At 59.2% G+C, this 15,592-nt stretch overlaps 2 protein-coding genes across 2 annotated transcripts; one reads left to right on the top strand and one right to left on the bottom strand.

Annotated features, from left to right (window-relative positions):
• Nucleotides 1–427: 427 nt before the first annotated feature.
• OXTR (oxytocin receptor) lies at nucleotides 428–7,480 on the top strand. Its single transcript, XM_082060094.1, has 2 exons — nucleotides 428–1,671; nucleotides 6,268–7,480. Exons 1-2 carry the CDS (start codon nucleotides 741–743, stop codon nucleotides 6,513–6,515), a joined length of 1,179 nt encoding a protein of 392 aa, XP_081916220.1. The 5' UTR covers nucleotides 428–740; the 3' UTR covers nucleotides 6,516–7,480.
• Nucleotides 7,481–8,630: 1,150 nt separating this feature from the next.
• On the bottom strand, nucleotides 8,631–13,725 carry CAV3 (caveolin 3). The gene is made up of 2 exons (XM_082059948.1): nucleotides 13,585–13,725; nucleotides 8,631–10,551 (listed from the first exon to the last, which is right to left on the bottom strand). The coding sequence occupies exons 1-2, from the start codon at nucleotides 13,696–13,698 to the stop codon at nucleotides 10,210–10,212; spliced, it is 456 nt and encodes a 151-aa protein (XP_081916074.1). The 5' UTR covers nucleotides 13,699–13,725; the 3' UTR covers nucleotides 8,631–10,209.
• Nucleotides 13,726–15,592: the final 1,867 nt, after the last annotated feature.

Below are 15,592 nucleotides of genomic sequence, written 5' to 3'. Positions count from 1 at the left end.
GGCGGGGGCCGCGGTGACCGGGGCTGGGCTGACGGGAACGCCGGGCGCCCCCGGGGCTCGCAGCTCCCGCCCATCCCCGCGGGACCCCCGGCAGCCCCCGCCCACCCCGCGGGCAGCTCCGCTCCGCCGCTCCCTCTCGCGGCGGCCGCTCCGAGCGCGGCGGCTCCGCGGGCAGGTCCGGCCCCGGGTCCCCTCCCCGGGTCCCCTCCCCGGACCCCTCCCCGTCCGGCCCCGGCCCCGCCAAGCGCTGCCCCTGGGGCTGCCCGGGGAGGGGCCGCAGGTGGGAGCGGGAGCCGGTGCGGCTGCGGGGACCCGCCCGCGGTGCGATGGGCGGTGGGGTGCCCGGGCAGGAGGGGAGCTGGGGGGGCACGGGGAGCGGAGCGGGGTTTGGGGTCCAGCCCCTCCGGAGGGATGGGATGGGGACACCGCGTCTCTCTGCCGGCCCTTTCCCCTAATGCTCCTCCTGCGCTTTGGTTTTGTCTGGGGGCAGGAGCCTGCGGAGACGTCGGGTGCCCTGGGAGGGGACAGGGTGGAGCCGCCGGAGAGTCTCCAGCCCCGGGGCCGGGACCGGCGGGACTGCTCGGCGGGGAACGGCGGGGAACGGCAGAGCCGGAGCCGCACAGCCCGGGGAGCGGAGCGGAGCCGAGCGGGGACACGGCTGACTCAAACGGGGACGCGTTCGGAGAGGACCTGCCACCCACCCTCCCTGCTACCGGGCTCTATGTGGGACGGAGCTGGCCATGGAGAAGTTGTACTTTGCGGGGAGCAGCGTATGGACCATCAACAGCTCTCTGGGGAACGGCAGCCTGCGCCTGGAGAACCAGAGCTCCGGGAGGAACAGCACCACCGACCCCCTGAAGAGGAACGAGGACATGGCCAAGGTGGAGGTGACGGTGCTCTGCCTCATCCTGTTCCTCGCCCTGACCGGCAACCTCTGTGTGCTGCTGGCCATCCACACCACCCGGCAGAAGCACTCCCGCATGTACTTCTTCATGAAGCACTTGAGCATCGCTGACCTGGTCGTGGCCATCTTCCAGGTGCTGCCCCAGCTCATCTGGGACATCACCTTCAGGTTTTATGGGCCAGATTTCCTTTGCCGGTTGATCAAGTACTTGCAGGTAGTGGGGATGTTTGCTTCCACCTACATGCTCTTGCTGATGTCCCTGGACCGGTGCTTGGCCATCTGTCAGCCGCTGAGGTCCCTGCACAGGAGGGCGGACCGGGTCTCTGTCCTCCTCACCTGGCTGCTGTGCCTGCTGGTCAGCATCCCTCAGATCCACATATTTTCTCTGAGGGATGTGGGGAATGGAGTTTATGACTGTTGGGCAGATTTCATCCAGCCCTGGGGACCTAAAGCCTATGTCACTTGGATAACCCTCATGGTCTACATCATCCCTGTATTGATGCTGAGCATCTGCTACGGCTTAATCAGCTTCAAAATCTGGCAGAACGTGAAGCTTAAGATGGCTCACGGGCCCAACATGGGTCTGGGCTCCAGCTCCTGCAGCGGGACAGCGTTTGCCAGGGTCAGCAGCACCCGGCTCATCTCCAAAGCCAAGATCCGGACAGTCAAAATGACCTTCATCATAGTGTTAGCTTTCATAGTGTGCTGGACGCCCTTTTTCTTTGTGCAGATGTGGTCTGTGTGGGACACGAATGCTCCGCAGGAAGGTACGTCCTCTCCCCATAGCCCTGCGTTTGCATGGACTGCTTAGCGCAGGGACAGCGACCGCGACCTCGGTCTGCAAGTGACAGCCAGAAACTGCTCCGAGTCGGGTCTCAGGGGGCTGGGAGGGACAGGAAAAGATCCTGAACTTGGAAAAGCCACCCGACAGGCAGCAGCGGCTGCACCGGAGCTCCCCGCTGCAGGCGAGGGCAGGTCGAGACCTGCAGGGTCAGTCTGGGCTCTGGCTGTGGGGGTGGTGGCTCCGGAGGTTTTCCTGTCCCCAGGTGCAGTAGCTCAGCCTTCCCAGGGCTGCGCTGGGTTGCTCGATCGCCCACCTGGGTGTTGAGGGCGCCAAGGGCTGTGTGGGGGCTCAGCCCCGTGCCATCCGCAGGGGAAAACTGCACAGTGATAGTGCCCGACTTGTTGTCTTTCACTGTGTCATTTTGTCCTCACTGACTTCTTTGCTTTCCGCTCTCTTGCTGTCTTTTCCCCTCTCCTCCCATTTCCATCTGCTCCGGGACTGCGCTACTGTTATTTTATCTCTGACGGGAGCAGGGTTCCTGCAGAAAGCTGCTGATTTATGAGCAAAGGCTTTTCCTAAAGGACGTGGTGTCACTGATTTGCCATTTTTTATACTTGGTGCTGGCTGCTCTTGTCATCACTAAGGTTGCAGACAGAGTGAAATATATTACCCTCCTTGGTCTCATACGCTTGTAGCTGCACAAGTCTGTGCGGTGCCTGGCTGGAGGTGGCCCACGGTCCCTCTGCACCCGCAGGGAGAACCGGACAGGAAAGCTTAAAAGAAAAAACTCCGCACAAGTTTGTGAGGTGGGAGAAAGGGCAAGAAAATGCATCCAGGACAGCTCCTGCTTGGCCAGACCGACCCAGCTCAGCAGAAATGCGGAGCCTGGGGCTGTCAGGGCTGCGGAGCGGTGACCCCCGCAGCCCGGCCGCAGCCAGGGCTGTGCAGCGCAGGGCTCGCCTGCACCCTGCTCCTTCCCCTTCTGCAACCCCATCCCAGCTCTGCAGCGCTCTGTGCAAAACCCGGGGTCTCCTGCAGCCTGTGCACAGCCGTTAGCCCATCAGCCAAAGCTGCTAGCCTGTCTGGCTCCAGCCTGCCTTACTTTGCTTCTGTCTGCTCCTTTTATTTCAGCTGCAAAAGTGAAGCACAGCTTTTTAAACCTCTCTTGGTGCTCCAGGCAGCTGTCTCTTGGTTTTGCACCTGATTCAGGCTGGTTGAAGCTTCTAGCTGTTAGATACACCCTGGGATGAAGCTGCGTCTCTCCCTTCTGCTCTATTTCAAACCGATGATCTCGAGGGCTTCCACCTGACTGCTTGGCAAACAAACCTCTGCCGCTGTGTGGTCCCTGCGCTGCGGGGGGAACACGGGTGCACAGTGCGAGTGCACAATGCGGGTGCACAATGTGGGTGCACAGTGCGGGTGCGCAGCCTCTGCCCTGCCCGCTGCCTTGCGAACCTTCCCCTTGCTCACCCTGCGCGCTGGCCCTGTCTTGCCTTGCCTTGCCTTTCCTGTTGTGCTTTGCTGTTCTGTACCAAGGAAAGCTCCAGCCGTGCTGAGGTGCAGCAAGCTCCCTTTCCCTTCATGTTTCTGCTGCTCGGGGGCCCATGTCTGCAGTGGAGGGTGGGAGTTCTGCCAGGCCGTTTGCTGCATGGCACAGTGAGGAAAAGCCTGGGTGGTTGTGGACAGCAAGTGCCATGAGACGCCAGCCCTTCCTCCCAGGTCCATCCTCCTCCTCGCCAGCCGCCCAGGGGCACGAGGGGGTGGCCGGTCTGACCCTCTGCAGATAACCGCGCTGTTCCTGCAGCGTTCTGCTGTCCTGCGGCCCTTTTCCTTTGCAGCGGGACTGCGGCTGCCTGGCCGGGCAGTTTGCGGGCGCCTGGCGCAGCCCTGCCCCGCAGCACACGGGGAGCCTGGCGCAGCCCTGCCCCGCAGCACTCGGGGAGCCTGGCGCAGCCCTGACCCGCAGCACACGGGGAGCCTGGCGCAGCCCTGCCCCGCAGCACTCGGGGAGCCTGGCGCAGCCCTGCCCCGCAGCACACGGGGAGCCTGGCTGTTTCCCATCTTGCAGGCTTTGCAGTCTGCATGGGTGCGAGGGCAGAGACGGGGCAGCCGGCGGCTGGGTGCTCGCTGTGCAGGGCCCCGGCACCACTGGGGTGCCCACGGGCTGCACCCCAGGAGGGGACGAGCAGGTCACAACGGCAGTGTGATGGAGGGTCGCTCACTTAGGAACACATTTAGTTTTGTGCATGTAGGATGTCACAAAGAGTGTTCCCGGCAAGGGAAGGTGTGTTTATACCTCCCTGGACCCCAGGGGATGCTGAGCAGGCGCCTGCAGCGTTCTGCCCTGCGTTGCATCCCGCAGCGCGGTGGGACGCGGAGCTCGGTGTCAGCAGAGGGACACACGGCACTTGGGTACCCTCTGCCCTGGGTACCCTGCGGTAGCGCTGCTGCCGGGGTGCCGCGGGCTGTGCTTCCACCTTCGCAGGGCACTAAGTGCTGTGCTTTGGTGTGTTGGGGTGAAACATACGGCTGCGAAGGAAGCAGACTGAAGCAGCCCTCCTTTCCCAGCTAGGACAGCACTGATCAGACACATCTCACCCTGCTGTGACCGATCCACTTCAGCACCTCTCTGTGTGGCTCTTCCTCGCTTCATAAAACTCTGTAAGTGCAGGTTGGAGCTACAGATTATGGTGCACGTGTTGGCTTAAGCACTGAGGATCCTTCACAAAACATTAGTTAGAATGAGGTTTCTGCTCCACGCACCTTACAGATAATTTATGTTACATGTGGCATTTTGAGCTTTGAGTCTAAGTTGGGTTAAGGCTTCTGTGAAGATGATAGTGAGGCTGTAAAGCACAATAACGATTGCATCGGTCCCTCAGTCTTGGGAGCTGATGCCCTGGAGCGTGGGCTGTGAGTGATAACGTCCAGCTATCTGTGGCAATCAGTGAGCAATTCTCATTTCATTTCCCGGTCCCGCATCCTCCTGCCTCTGCCCATCCCTGCGGGCAGCGCAGCCCCGCACCCCGCGCGGGGGTGTCACCGCGCAGCCCCGGCCCCGTGCGGGGGTGTCACCGCGCAGCCCCGGCCCCGTGCGGAGGTGTCACCGCGCAGCCCCGGCCCCGTGCGGGGGTGTCACCGCACAGCCCCGCACCCCGCGCGGGGGTGTCACCGCACAGCCCCGGCCCCGTGCGGGGGTGTCACCGCGCAGCCCCGGCCCCGTGCGGGGGTGTCACCGCGCAGCCCCGGCCCCGTGCGGGGGTGTCACCGCGCAGCCCCGGCCCCGTGCGGGGGTGTCACCGCACAGCCCCGCACCCCGCGCGGGGGTGTCACCGCACAGCCCCGGCCCCGTGCGGGGGTGTCACCGCGCAGCCCCGGCCCCGTGTGGGGGTGTCACCGCACAGCCCCGGCCCCGTGGGGCGGTGTCACCGCGCAGCCCCGGCCCCGTGTGGGGGTGTCACCGCCTGGGGAGCGTCCGCGCAGCCCTCGGGGGTCTCCAGCACCCCGGTGAGCAGGGCAGAGGTCCACGATAGACCTACCCTGCAGCGAGCTCCATGGAATCCAATGTATCTGCCTCAGGGAGAGGAGCTGAGTCAGCCATGGCTGGGTTTTTTAAAGTGGATAGAAACGCTGTGATGTATTTCAGTTCTTGCGCCCAGGATTTATGCACCGTTCCCCACAGATTTCTTGTAGCATATGCTTGAAATTAAAAGCGGCTGGACCAGACATCAGTAGAGCAGGAATTATGCATGAGTTGGTTAAAGGTGGATTTGGAAACTAGTATTCATTATTCACACTTCTTTTCTGGTTTAAAAACTGTGAGTGGGTTTTGGCAGAGGTGGAAAGGGGCCACAAGCAGCCGGGCTTGAGTACGCGTCCTCCCCGCTGGCACGTCCCTGGGGGCACAGGGACACGAGATGTGCTGAAAACAGGGAGCAGGATAAAGGCTCTGTCCTGGTGCTGCTGCCGGGGGGTGCGAGTCCCACCGTCCCTTCTCACCAGAAAGTCAGATACTTTGTGCTCAGGGACTGGAGAGCAGCAGCCGGAGACTTGGTGTCCTGTCACCCCGCTGCCACCATTGCCTCCTGTCCCCAGTGTCCCCCTTGCAGCCATTGCCAGGCTCCCGGCTTCATTAGTGGGGTGGGAAAAGCCACTGGTCTGCCCCAAATTGGCCACTGGTGGGGAAAAGCGAGCCACTTGGCTCTTTCTGTTCCCAGTCCTGCTCTTTGCCACGGCAACGCCAAGAGGCCACGTCCCCCCCTCCCCACTTCGGGTGTGATAGAGGCAAATCATACAGATGATGCTGGGGGCAGCTCTGCCCCTTCCCGAGGCGTTACTAGGGTGATGCTGAGCAGGCAGCAGCGCAGGAGCTGAGCAGGGCAAACACAGCTCTGCTCGGGGAAAAAAACCTTAAACCCAAGTTGTTTAAAGCCAGACTTGCTTCCCCTGTTTTTATTCTGTGCTGCTGTCCCGTAGCGCTCTGCGGGCAGGGACAGCGCGGCGGCGCCTGCAGAGCCCCCGCAGCGTGTGCCCGCTGCCCGGCTCCCCAGCGGGTTCTGACCGTGCTCTCTGCCCGCAGCCTCCCCGTTCATCATCGCCATGCTGCTGGCCAGCCTCAACAGCTGCTGCAACCCCTGGATCTACATGCTCTACACCGGCCACCTCTTCCACGACCTGATGCGGCGCTTCCTCTGCTGCTCCACGCGCTACCTGAAGTCGCGGCCGGCGTGCGAGCTGAGCGTCGGCAAGAAGAGCAACTCCTCCTCCTTCGTGCTCAGCTGCAGGAGCACCAGCCAGCGCAGCTTCACGCAGCCGGGCGCCACGTGAGGGCATCGCCGGCCGGGACCGCGCTCCGCCGCCGCGCTGCCTCCAGCGCTGCCTCCAGCGCTGCCTCCAGCGCTGCCCCGGGACGAGCTGGGACTCGGACAAGCAAGGGGTTTCTGTATAAATGGGTGTATATATGTCTGTGCGCGTGTAAGCATGTACAGCCATCATTATTTAACTGAGGCAGGAGCGAGGGAGGACTTCTGTGCTCCAGGTTTCAGTGCCGCCTGGGACAGGACGCCAGGAACCCGCTTCTGATCCCCAAACCCACTGACATTGGTGGCTTTTAGACACTGGGAGTGGCAGGTTTTGCCCTGAACGTTCCCACACTGCACCGTGTCCCCGTGGGATGCGCGGGGCTGCCGCACAGGGTGGCAGGTGCCACCCCGGTGTCACGCACCTGTCCCCAGCTCTGCCGACAGCAGGAATACCGCGGGATGCAGGGTGGCTGGGGCAGAGCTGCAGGCACCGCGCTCAGCACCGTGTCCTTGCCCGGCTGGAAGCACTGTGGGGCAGGGACAGCCCTGTCCCCATGTCCCTGCTCCCTGCCTGGGCCCACCCATGGCACTGCCGGGACAGCGCTGGGGACAACACTAGCGCCCGGGTGTCCCTGTCTCTGTGCTGTGCGCCGTGCGGAGCTGTGCACACGGGTGGGCAGAGCCAGGGGAGGGGACAGGGCTCTGTGCAATAACACGTTGGCTGAGTGTGCGCAAACGCTTCTCCGAGGGCAGCATGTCGGATGACAGCCGGGCGCCACGGGGTTCCGTGGGAAAACGCCCGTTGAGCCCCCCAGGCCAAGCTTTTGCTTTGGGTTTGCCGCAGATCGCATTTAGTCTTCTACACCAATGCAATTTTCTTGCTCTGTGACGCACAAGGTCATGCTGATGGCATGGAGTTTTTATTGTTACAAAATACCTGTAAATAAAGTTTTCTGACTGTGTCTGGATGGAAAGCAGGAGGGGAAGTGCAGAAGGAGCACTACGTTAAAAAAATGAAGGAAAACGATGGGAAGTGACGCTTGAAACACAAGACCCAACTCTACTCAGCGTAACGGTGTTTTTGTTTGCGCGGTGCCACACCAAGCGCCGGGGACGTGTGCGGGCGTGTTCCACAGCACGCAGGCAGCACGCAGGCGGCACGCGGGCAGCACGCAGGCAGCGCGCAGGCAGCTCACCAGCAGCGCGCAGGCAGCGTGCAGGCAGCGTGCAGGCAGCGTGCAGGCAGCGCGCAGGCAGCACGTGGGCAGCACGCAGGCAGCAGAGCCACGGGGACACCAGACGATGCTCCCACCTTGGCTCCCGCCGCCGGCCGGGACATGCAGGAGCACGGCCAGCGTGCAGCCAGAGGGTAACGTGTTGGGAAGGAATATGAAAAATGCATTTAAACATGCACTTTAGTTTTTCACTGTTATCAACAGGTACATTTTCACCTTTCATGTTCTGGCATTCCTTTGATTTTTTTTTCTGGTGGCTTCAAGTGAGCCCTCAGCACATTTGCTGAACGCAACCCGGCAGATTCAGTCTCAGCATGTTTTACCAGCCTGGGTTAAACCCTTAGGTAAGCAGACAGTGTTTTCCTCCCACGTTCACCTTCTTTCTCCTTGAGAGTAATTAGCTCCTGTGCCAAACAAGGAGTGGGGGTTCCTGTTCTATGATGGACCCGGGGGCCCGGTGCATCCTCCATCTGTGAGGACGGGAACGCGATGTGGCGATGGATTTTACCAGGACTGGTGGGCAGAGCAAGGAGGACACTTTGGGAGAGGCAGGCGTTGCCTCGCCAGCCCTGGGTGCCATTGCGGGCTGTGCTTACGGGGTCACGCAGAGGGGGCCGAGCCCCATGCATGGGGACACCGCGGCCGATGACTCCCCAGCCACCAGCCGAGCTCCCGCACCATCCCCGGGCTGCAGCTCCGGGTTTGTCGCTGTGGGAGGATGTTGAATGTGCTGCCAAAAAACTTTGCATAACGACCAAAAGCCAAAGAGAGGTGCTGACACACGGGCGGTGTGTGCTCTGCGTGCAGGGAGCCCACAGAGCGCTCCAGTGGGGAGCCCAGAGTTCTGCAGGGTTTGGGTTCATGCTCTGAACCACTAGGACAAAAAATATATTCCAGAATTGGTTTTAATTATTTTTATTCCCACAAAAAGCTTTAAAAAATGCTCATGATAAAATGTTTTTGAAGACTTTTTTTTTCCACTACAAATATCTAAATATCTTTTTTCTATCACTCCATCCCTCCCGAGGCCCGGTGTTGCTGGAGCACGGGGGCTACATTGCCATGGGATAAGGAACGTCCGCAATCTCAAGCCGCTGGAAGAACACCAACAGAAAATCTGGCTCTTTCTTGTCCTTGGCATGGCACTGCAAGAAGCTTTGGCTCCGATTCTTTGTTGGAAGCCAAAGGGAAAAAGCACATGAATACAATTGAGAATAACCTCTGAACAGCAAGACCTCCTGGGCCCTGATTCAGCAAAGCACTTAAGGCCGGAGCCAAGAAAGTGTTTCAGTGCCGCAGAGTTAAAGTATGGCTTCGTGAGGATGGGCTAAGCGAATTAATTGACAATACAGCAGAGGAAATTGCTCCCAGTTGGGCTTTCTGCCCTCACCCCAGTGCTGTCCCAGGAGCGGGCAGGGTCCCGGAGGATGCTCCTTCCTCTGCCCCTGCACATCTGCGGAGCCAGAGCAGCGAGCACCTGGGGAATATTCCCCCTGAGAAACAAGCCAAAGCTTCACCTATAGCCGAGCTTGTCCTTTCCCAAGCAAAGTCACCCAAAGCCATTTGTTCTCGACGCTGCCAGGCGCTGCCCACTCTGCAGCCCCATCACAGAGCACAACGATGCCCTGTAATTAAGCAGCGAGTGTCACGTTGCCACAAGTGGTTTTGCAGCTGCTGGTGGCCCAGGCCCAGCACGTACTCCCAGGAGGCAGACACAACATTTCATTCACTAATCGATCTGGATTTCAAAGCTCTGCTGAAATGCAAACACACATGAAAAAAGTTAGCTTTCACTATTCTATCCATAAAACTCTTGTGCAGCAAGATTTAATACAGAAGCTTCCACAACAGCAATTATTTGCAACAAATTATAATAATTCATATGCAAGTATTTCTCATAGTGTCATTCTAGACTGGAGGGATGGAGAAGCAGGCAGGGTTTGGTCTGTTGTCCAGCAGCACCTCTGCACCCTTGCTTCTCAATCTGCAGCTGCAGGTCGTGGCCCAGGGCCATGGTCCAGGAGATGCTGCGGTCCAGGGATGCTGTGGTCTAGGGATGCTGCGGTCCAGCAATGCTGCGGTCCAGGAGATGCTGCGGTCCAGGGATGCTGTGGTCGAGGGATGCTGCGGTCCAGGAGATGCTGCGGTCCAGGAGATGCTGCGGTCCAGGGATGCTGTGGTCGAGGGATGCTGCGGTCCAGGAGATGCTGCGGTCCAGGGATCCTGCGGTCCCTCTCGCAGGAACACGGCATGATGTCGGTGGTCTCCTGGGCTGCTTGCCGAGCCTCAATGGGCTTCTCTTCTCCTAAAGATTCTGGCTTTGAGCTGGAGTAAGGAGCAGCTCTGACAACCTGTGCTGCACAGGTCCCTGGGCACGGGGGTCCGCGTCCTGAGGGCAGGACACAGAGGTCCATGTGCCAAGGAGAGGACACGCTGCAGGACCGGGGAACCTGCGCAGAGGGTGGCTGGGGTGTGCGTGGGGACCTAGATCTCCTTCCGCAGAGCAACTCGGATGTTGCTGCAGATCTTGGAGAGCGCCTCAAAGAGCGGGTCGCAGAAGGTGTGGATGCAGAGGGAGTAGATTCGGCTGACGCACTGGATCTCGATCAGGTAGCTCTTGATGCAGGGCACCACCGCCCAGATGTGGCAGAAGGAGATGAGGGCAAAGAGGAAGCCCCAGACCACGGCCAGGGGGATGCCCAGCACGGCCGAGAGCAGCCGGTAGCACCAGTACTTGCTGACGGTGAAGGTGGTGTAGCTGGTTTTCCAGACGCCGTCAAAGCTGTATGTTCCCACAGGCTCAGCTATCACATCCTCAAAATCCACCTGTGGGGAGAGAAGACGGAGGTGAAGGGGGTTTGGGGGCCTCCAGTGCGGGGGTGAGGATCCAAGCCTGAATGGGGGGCTGGGGAGAGCCTGGGCTGTGCTGGGGGGTCCCCCCGGGCAAGGGGACCCCTGCCCTGCAGAGCTCTGAGCGGGGCGCGGCGCGGGGCTCCGGCGCTGCCTGGCTCAGCGTGGCACACACAGGCTTCAGCACAGCCTGGGGACATTCCCCATTCCGGTCCCTGAGCTGTGGGCACAGGTGTGGGCGGCACGAGCCCTCGGATGGGAGCTGTGCGTGGGAGCGCTTACTCCAGAGGAGCCCAGGGCCCGTTCCTGCCCGGTTTTAGCTCTCAGGGACATGGGCTGCTTGCTCGGCAAGAAGGTGGTTTGTGCTAATAAAAACCCAGCAGCCCTCTTGATTTACGGCTTATTTATGTATATCTGTGGAGGCGAGCTGCTCCGTTCTGCCTGTGCTCTGTCTGAAGAGGGAGAGCGATCGGCTTGGCCGTGCCCTTCCCGGGATGGTGCCATTGTGTGCAGGCATCGCGAGCGTCTCTGAATGACAAATGCTCTTAAAAGCCTCTGAACTACATGTAGAGATCTCGTTGTGGCGTAACTCAATTTTAGGGGATGCATGAGCCAAGCTATTTGTCTTGAAAAATGGCATGGCCTTTCCTGGGGAAGCTAATGTGTTTGTTTGTACACTTAGGTTAAATTGCACCATCCACTCTGGTTCTGGAAGCACTTTGATCATAAAATCTTTCCGCACCATCTTCAGTTTCGTGGGGCGGGCAGGAGGTTGGGCAGGAACGCTGACAGCAGGGCTGGCGGGTCTGGAACCCCGCTGGGTGGGCTGGACCCATCAGCAGGTCCCTGCACACCTGCCTGGGGGCCTGAGGTGCCAATCAGGGTCAATTAAGAAAGGCGTGGCAGGCTATAAGAGAAGGGTCTCTGCCTGGCTGCTGTTTCTGCTGGAGATGCCCCAGAAGAGGGTCTGGAGGAGCAGGAGAGGCAGAATCCTGAGCTGAGCCCTGGCACAGCCCCATGGTTTTGGGGACCACCAAATGCAGGTACCACTCTGTTGCTTTGCTGGGGAAGAGGCTGTTTTGAGCTCTGCAAAGCCTCTGTGGCTGGTGCTGCTGCTGTAACCCATGCAGTTTCAAATCCTGGCTGTTGCACCGTGCTGCTCAGGATGGGCTTGTCTGCGGCCATGGGAACCCCCCAGCCTGCAAACCGCCCTGCTCCCCTCTGCACGCTTCGAGCATCAGCGGTTCGGAGCCTGGGGTGTTCTGGAGTGTCGTGCTGCTCTCTGGGGAGCGGGGAGGCTTTGCCTTGTCCTCCACGACACTGCTGCAGGGTCACAGCGAGCAGCGTGGGCGCAGGGTGCTCGCTGCCTCCCCCAGCCTTATCGGCCCTGCTATTTTTAAGGCAGGAGGAACAGGAGGTACATTGAGCAGGCGCTCTGAAAGCTTCCAAAGCTGGTGGAGCAGCAGTGTGGCCATGTGAGGGGGGGAGCTTGGAAATCCTCTTTTGGGGATTCCCAAGGGGGAACAGGCAGAGGTGGGGCTGCTAACAGTCAGCAAGCTCAGTTCGTCTGAATTCCACCCCGCGACAATAACTTTAGCAGCACAGTTACAGCAATTAGTTGGTGACTATACAAAATGAGGAAAAGCTTGACAGGCTTGAGGTGAAGAAAACCACAACTTATATCTGAAAAATGGAGTGTGGAGCTTAGAATGAGGTATGAGCAAGCTGTTGGTATCAGCAGGGTCTATTGTGAAAGGACAAGGGCTGATGCTTTTAAACTGAAGGAGGGAGATGCAGGCTGGATATGAGGAAAAAATTGTTGCCTTGAGGGTGGTGAGAGCCTGGCCCAGGTTGGCCAGAGAGGTGGTGGCTGAACCATCCCTGGAGACATCCCAGGCCAGGCTGGACGGGGCTCTGAGCACCCTGAGCTGGTGAAGATGTCCCTGCTCATGGCAGGGGGGGCACTGGGGGAGCTGGGAAGGTCCCTCCAACCCCAGCTGTTCTGTGGTTCTATGCAATGGTGCTGCCACGAGGGTTGGGGTGGCCTGGAAGATGCTGGTGTCCCCCCGGTGACAGGGCTGTGGGGCGCGCTGGGCGGTGCAGATGCAGGACGTGCTGCCGGGAACACGCTGCAGATCCGCCACCCTGGCAGCTGTCACGGGCACGTCTCGCCGCGCACAGGGTGCCCATCTATGGTGTCACCGTCACAGCTCATCCAGGGAGATTTCACTGTGACCGTGCCCATGGCTTTAGCAGTAATAGTGTCTTAATGCACAAACACAAGCTTGAATCTCAGCAACATGATTGAGGCCACATCCTGTTCCAAAGCCTTTGTGAGCAGGCTTTGTTCCTGCTGGCATGTCATCCTCTTTGATCTCCCAGTGCAGTTTTAACAAACCCCTTCCATCTCCTCCTGTTCTCCTTTGAGCCAAAATTATCTTTTCCATAATGCTACCGAAGCTCAGAGCAGCCCAGCTCTGCTGATCAGCATGCGGGAAGATGCTTCGCTGTTCAGCCAGGCCAGAAACTCCTTTTGATCACAAATACACGGAGGAGCCTTGCTGCACCCTCCTGCTGCCATGGCTGAGACACAATCTGCTTCCAAATAGGACAGCGCATATCTAATGCTCTGGTGCTCAGATTGTCAGGTCTTTTTCCAAGGTTCCCTTTAAATCAGCGATATGGGCTGACCCTGTTTTATTTTTGGCTCCCCACTTGTGCAAAGGAGGGCGTCTCCATAAGCTTTCAGGCTACAGCCGGTGAAGCTGGGGAGCGCACTCAAGGAATGGGAAATACCGCGCTAACCGGAGCCGTGCACGGCACACGCTCACCCAGCGGGGCTGGGGCTGGTGGCAGGTCCCCTGCAGCCCCAGGTAACGGCACCTCCCGTGGCACACGGAGCAGGGACTCGCAGCCCCGCCTGAGCTCCAGCCCAGCACCACAATACCCACAACCTATTGCGTTAAGCGTCAGTGATGCTTCTGTAACACCGTGCGGAGACAACCCTACCTTGACAACGTCCTCGTTGATGCGCTTCGGGTCTCTGTTCACCAGGTCGATCTCTTTGACGTGCTGGTCCTTGATGATGATCCTCTCGTCCAGCTCGCTCTGCTCCTCGGCCATGGCTGCGGGGACGGGACGGGCAGGCTGCGCACCAGCTGCCCTGCGCCCCTGGCACGGCTCCAGGCTAAAATTAATGTCCTGGCTCCCGCGCCCGCCCTCGACTGTCCCTTAAAGGGGCTTTGCTGGGGACAGCCCCCACCGTGTCACCTCTGGGGGGGCACATGCGGGCAGCTGGTGGCCCTGGAGCTGAGGTGAGGGTGGCGCAGTGGGTGGGTGTCCAGCCTCTGCTGGGATTTTCTCCTTGCATGGAGAGGCAGAGTGGGAGAAACAATGCCCAAACTGGGGAAGAAGTTCTCAAAAGCCTGAGAGAAATAGTTGTTTATAAGATAAATGGTTGTTTATGGATCTGTAAATGAAGGAGCTCAGGGGACACAGGAATTATTACTATTAAAATATTGCCCAGAGAGGCCATGTTGCCTTGGGATGGTTGGTGAGCCTCGGGGTCCCTCTGCGAGCCCAGGAGGCCCCTCATGGTATCAGCCGGGGTTCCTTCCCTTCCAGCTTTTTCACACAGAGAAAGTCAAGGGAACGCACAGACCAACCCACGACCCGCAGCGGCTGGAGCATCTCCTCCATGGACACTCGGTACAGTGACATTTAGCATATTAATGAAGATCTATTTAACTGGTGCTCTGTTTTGATAATCCTCATCAATCTCTCCAGTGCCCTCTTGCTTTTCGTGAACTGAAGATTTATTTAAAACTAATGGTTTTGTCAAAAAAAAAAAAAAAAAAAAGGCGAATGAGACCACCCACCCACCCAAAGCTCCTGTTTGATCAGATGGTTACAGACAATGTCTTTGAAGCAGTGCTGGATGACAGACCCCTGTTCTCCCACCGTGCGGCCCTTCGCTGCCCCCCAGCTGCTCTGAGGTCTGTCCAGGCGGCGCTGGGGATGCTCTTGGTGACAAGGGCTGTGCAGGTGACACAGCAGGCGGCCGTGACCTGCCCCAGTCAGCCCCATGTGTCGGGGCTCCACCTTTGGAGGCAAAACCCCCGTTAATGTTAAGTGTTGACAAGATGCACACCTCTGAGCTGTTCTCTTGAGCTCCGGTCCTTCACCTCCCGTTCCACGGGTGAAATAGCGGTGCCTGTGCAGCACTGGCCTCATCACATCCGCAGGGCTCGGCACCCGCAGCTTTCCGTGCTGCGATGGTCTTGTTCCTGCCCTTGGAGCTGATACAAGCAGTGCAAAATGGGACCGTGTTCTCTCATTCGGCTGAGGTGTCATGGGTCTCTCAGGCATATTCATTTTTCCAGAGAATTTGTGCTGGTGAGTGCCCGGCTGAGTGTTACCGCAGCTCAAAGGCTTTCAGAATCCTCTAACTCCTTCTACAGTGTTTTCAGTATTTTAGCTGTGGTTTGCAGACTGTTTTTTCTTGGGATTTCTGCTCGAGTGGCAGCTGATGTTGGGGACGCTCGGTGGTGGGACACATCCATGGCTGAAGCTGAGATGGCCACAGCTTGTCAGAGACCTCCCGACCCCTTCCGTGGGGAGAGAAAGGGCTGGCAGGTATGTGTGCAAACCCATGGTGTTCTGCAAAAGTAATGGAGAAGGAATAAATTCTGTAAAGGTTTGTGAGTGTGGGGTTGTGGGTTTAAATCTGGGCAGGTTTCTTCTGGAGAGCAGTGTTGATCAGCGCCCCCGTCCTGGCTGCGTTCCTCCAGCGGAAAGGATGCTGGAAAACCCCTCAGCAGCGGGAATTCCGCATCCTGGGTCTCTCGTTGGCAGCGTGGGCCAGCGTGGCCCTGGGCCTTTGCCTTCCCGCAGGCTCGGTGGAGTCAGAAATCCTCCACGCTCCAAAGCTTTGGGCAGCAGCTTTAGGGCCAGCCCTGCTCCGTCACGGCCCAGTTCCTGCTTGGCAAAGCTTTGCAGCAGCACCGCTGCGGCGGCT

This window comes from Streptopelia decaocto (assembly GCF_964273445.1).
Source record: "Streptopelia decaocto genome assembly, chromosome: 8".
In the NCBI taxonomy this organism is placed as follows: Eukaryota; Metazoa; Chordata; class Aves; order Columbiformes; family Columbidae; genus Streptopelia; species Streptopelia decaocto.
This window is presented reverse-complemented; position numbering and strand designations above follow the sequence as displayed.

Bases quoted from the DNA above. Each gene is read 5' to 3' on its own strand.
- OXTR (XM_082060094.1), top strand. From the start codon at position 741: ATGGAGAAGTTGTACTTTGCGGGGAGCAGCGTATGGACCATCAACAGC. The intron at 1,672-6,267 runs GTACGTCCTCTC...CTCTGCCCGCAG, and splicing joins CACGAATGCTCCGCAGGAAG to CCTCCCCGTTCATCATCGCC.
- CAV3 (XM_082059948.1), bottom strand. From the start codon at position 13,698: ATGGCCGAGGAGCAGAGCGAGCTGGACGAGAGGATCATCATCAAGGAC. The intron at 10,552-13,584 runs GTAGGGTTGTCT...CTCTCCCCACAG, and splicing joins TCAACGAGGACGTTGTCAAG to GTGGATTTTGAGGATGTGAT.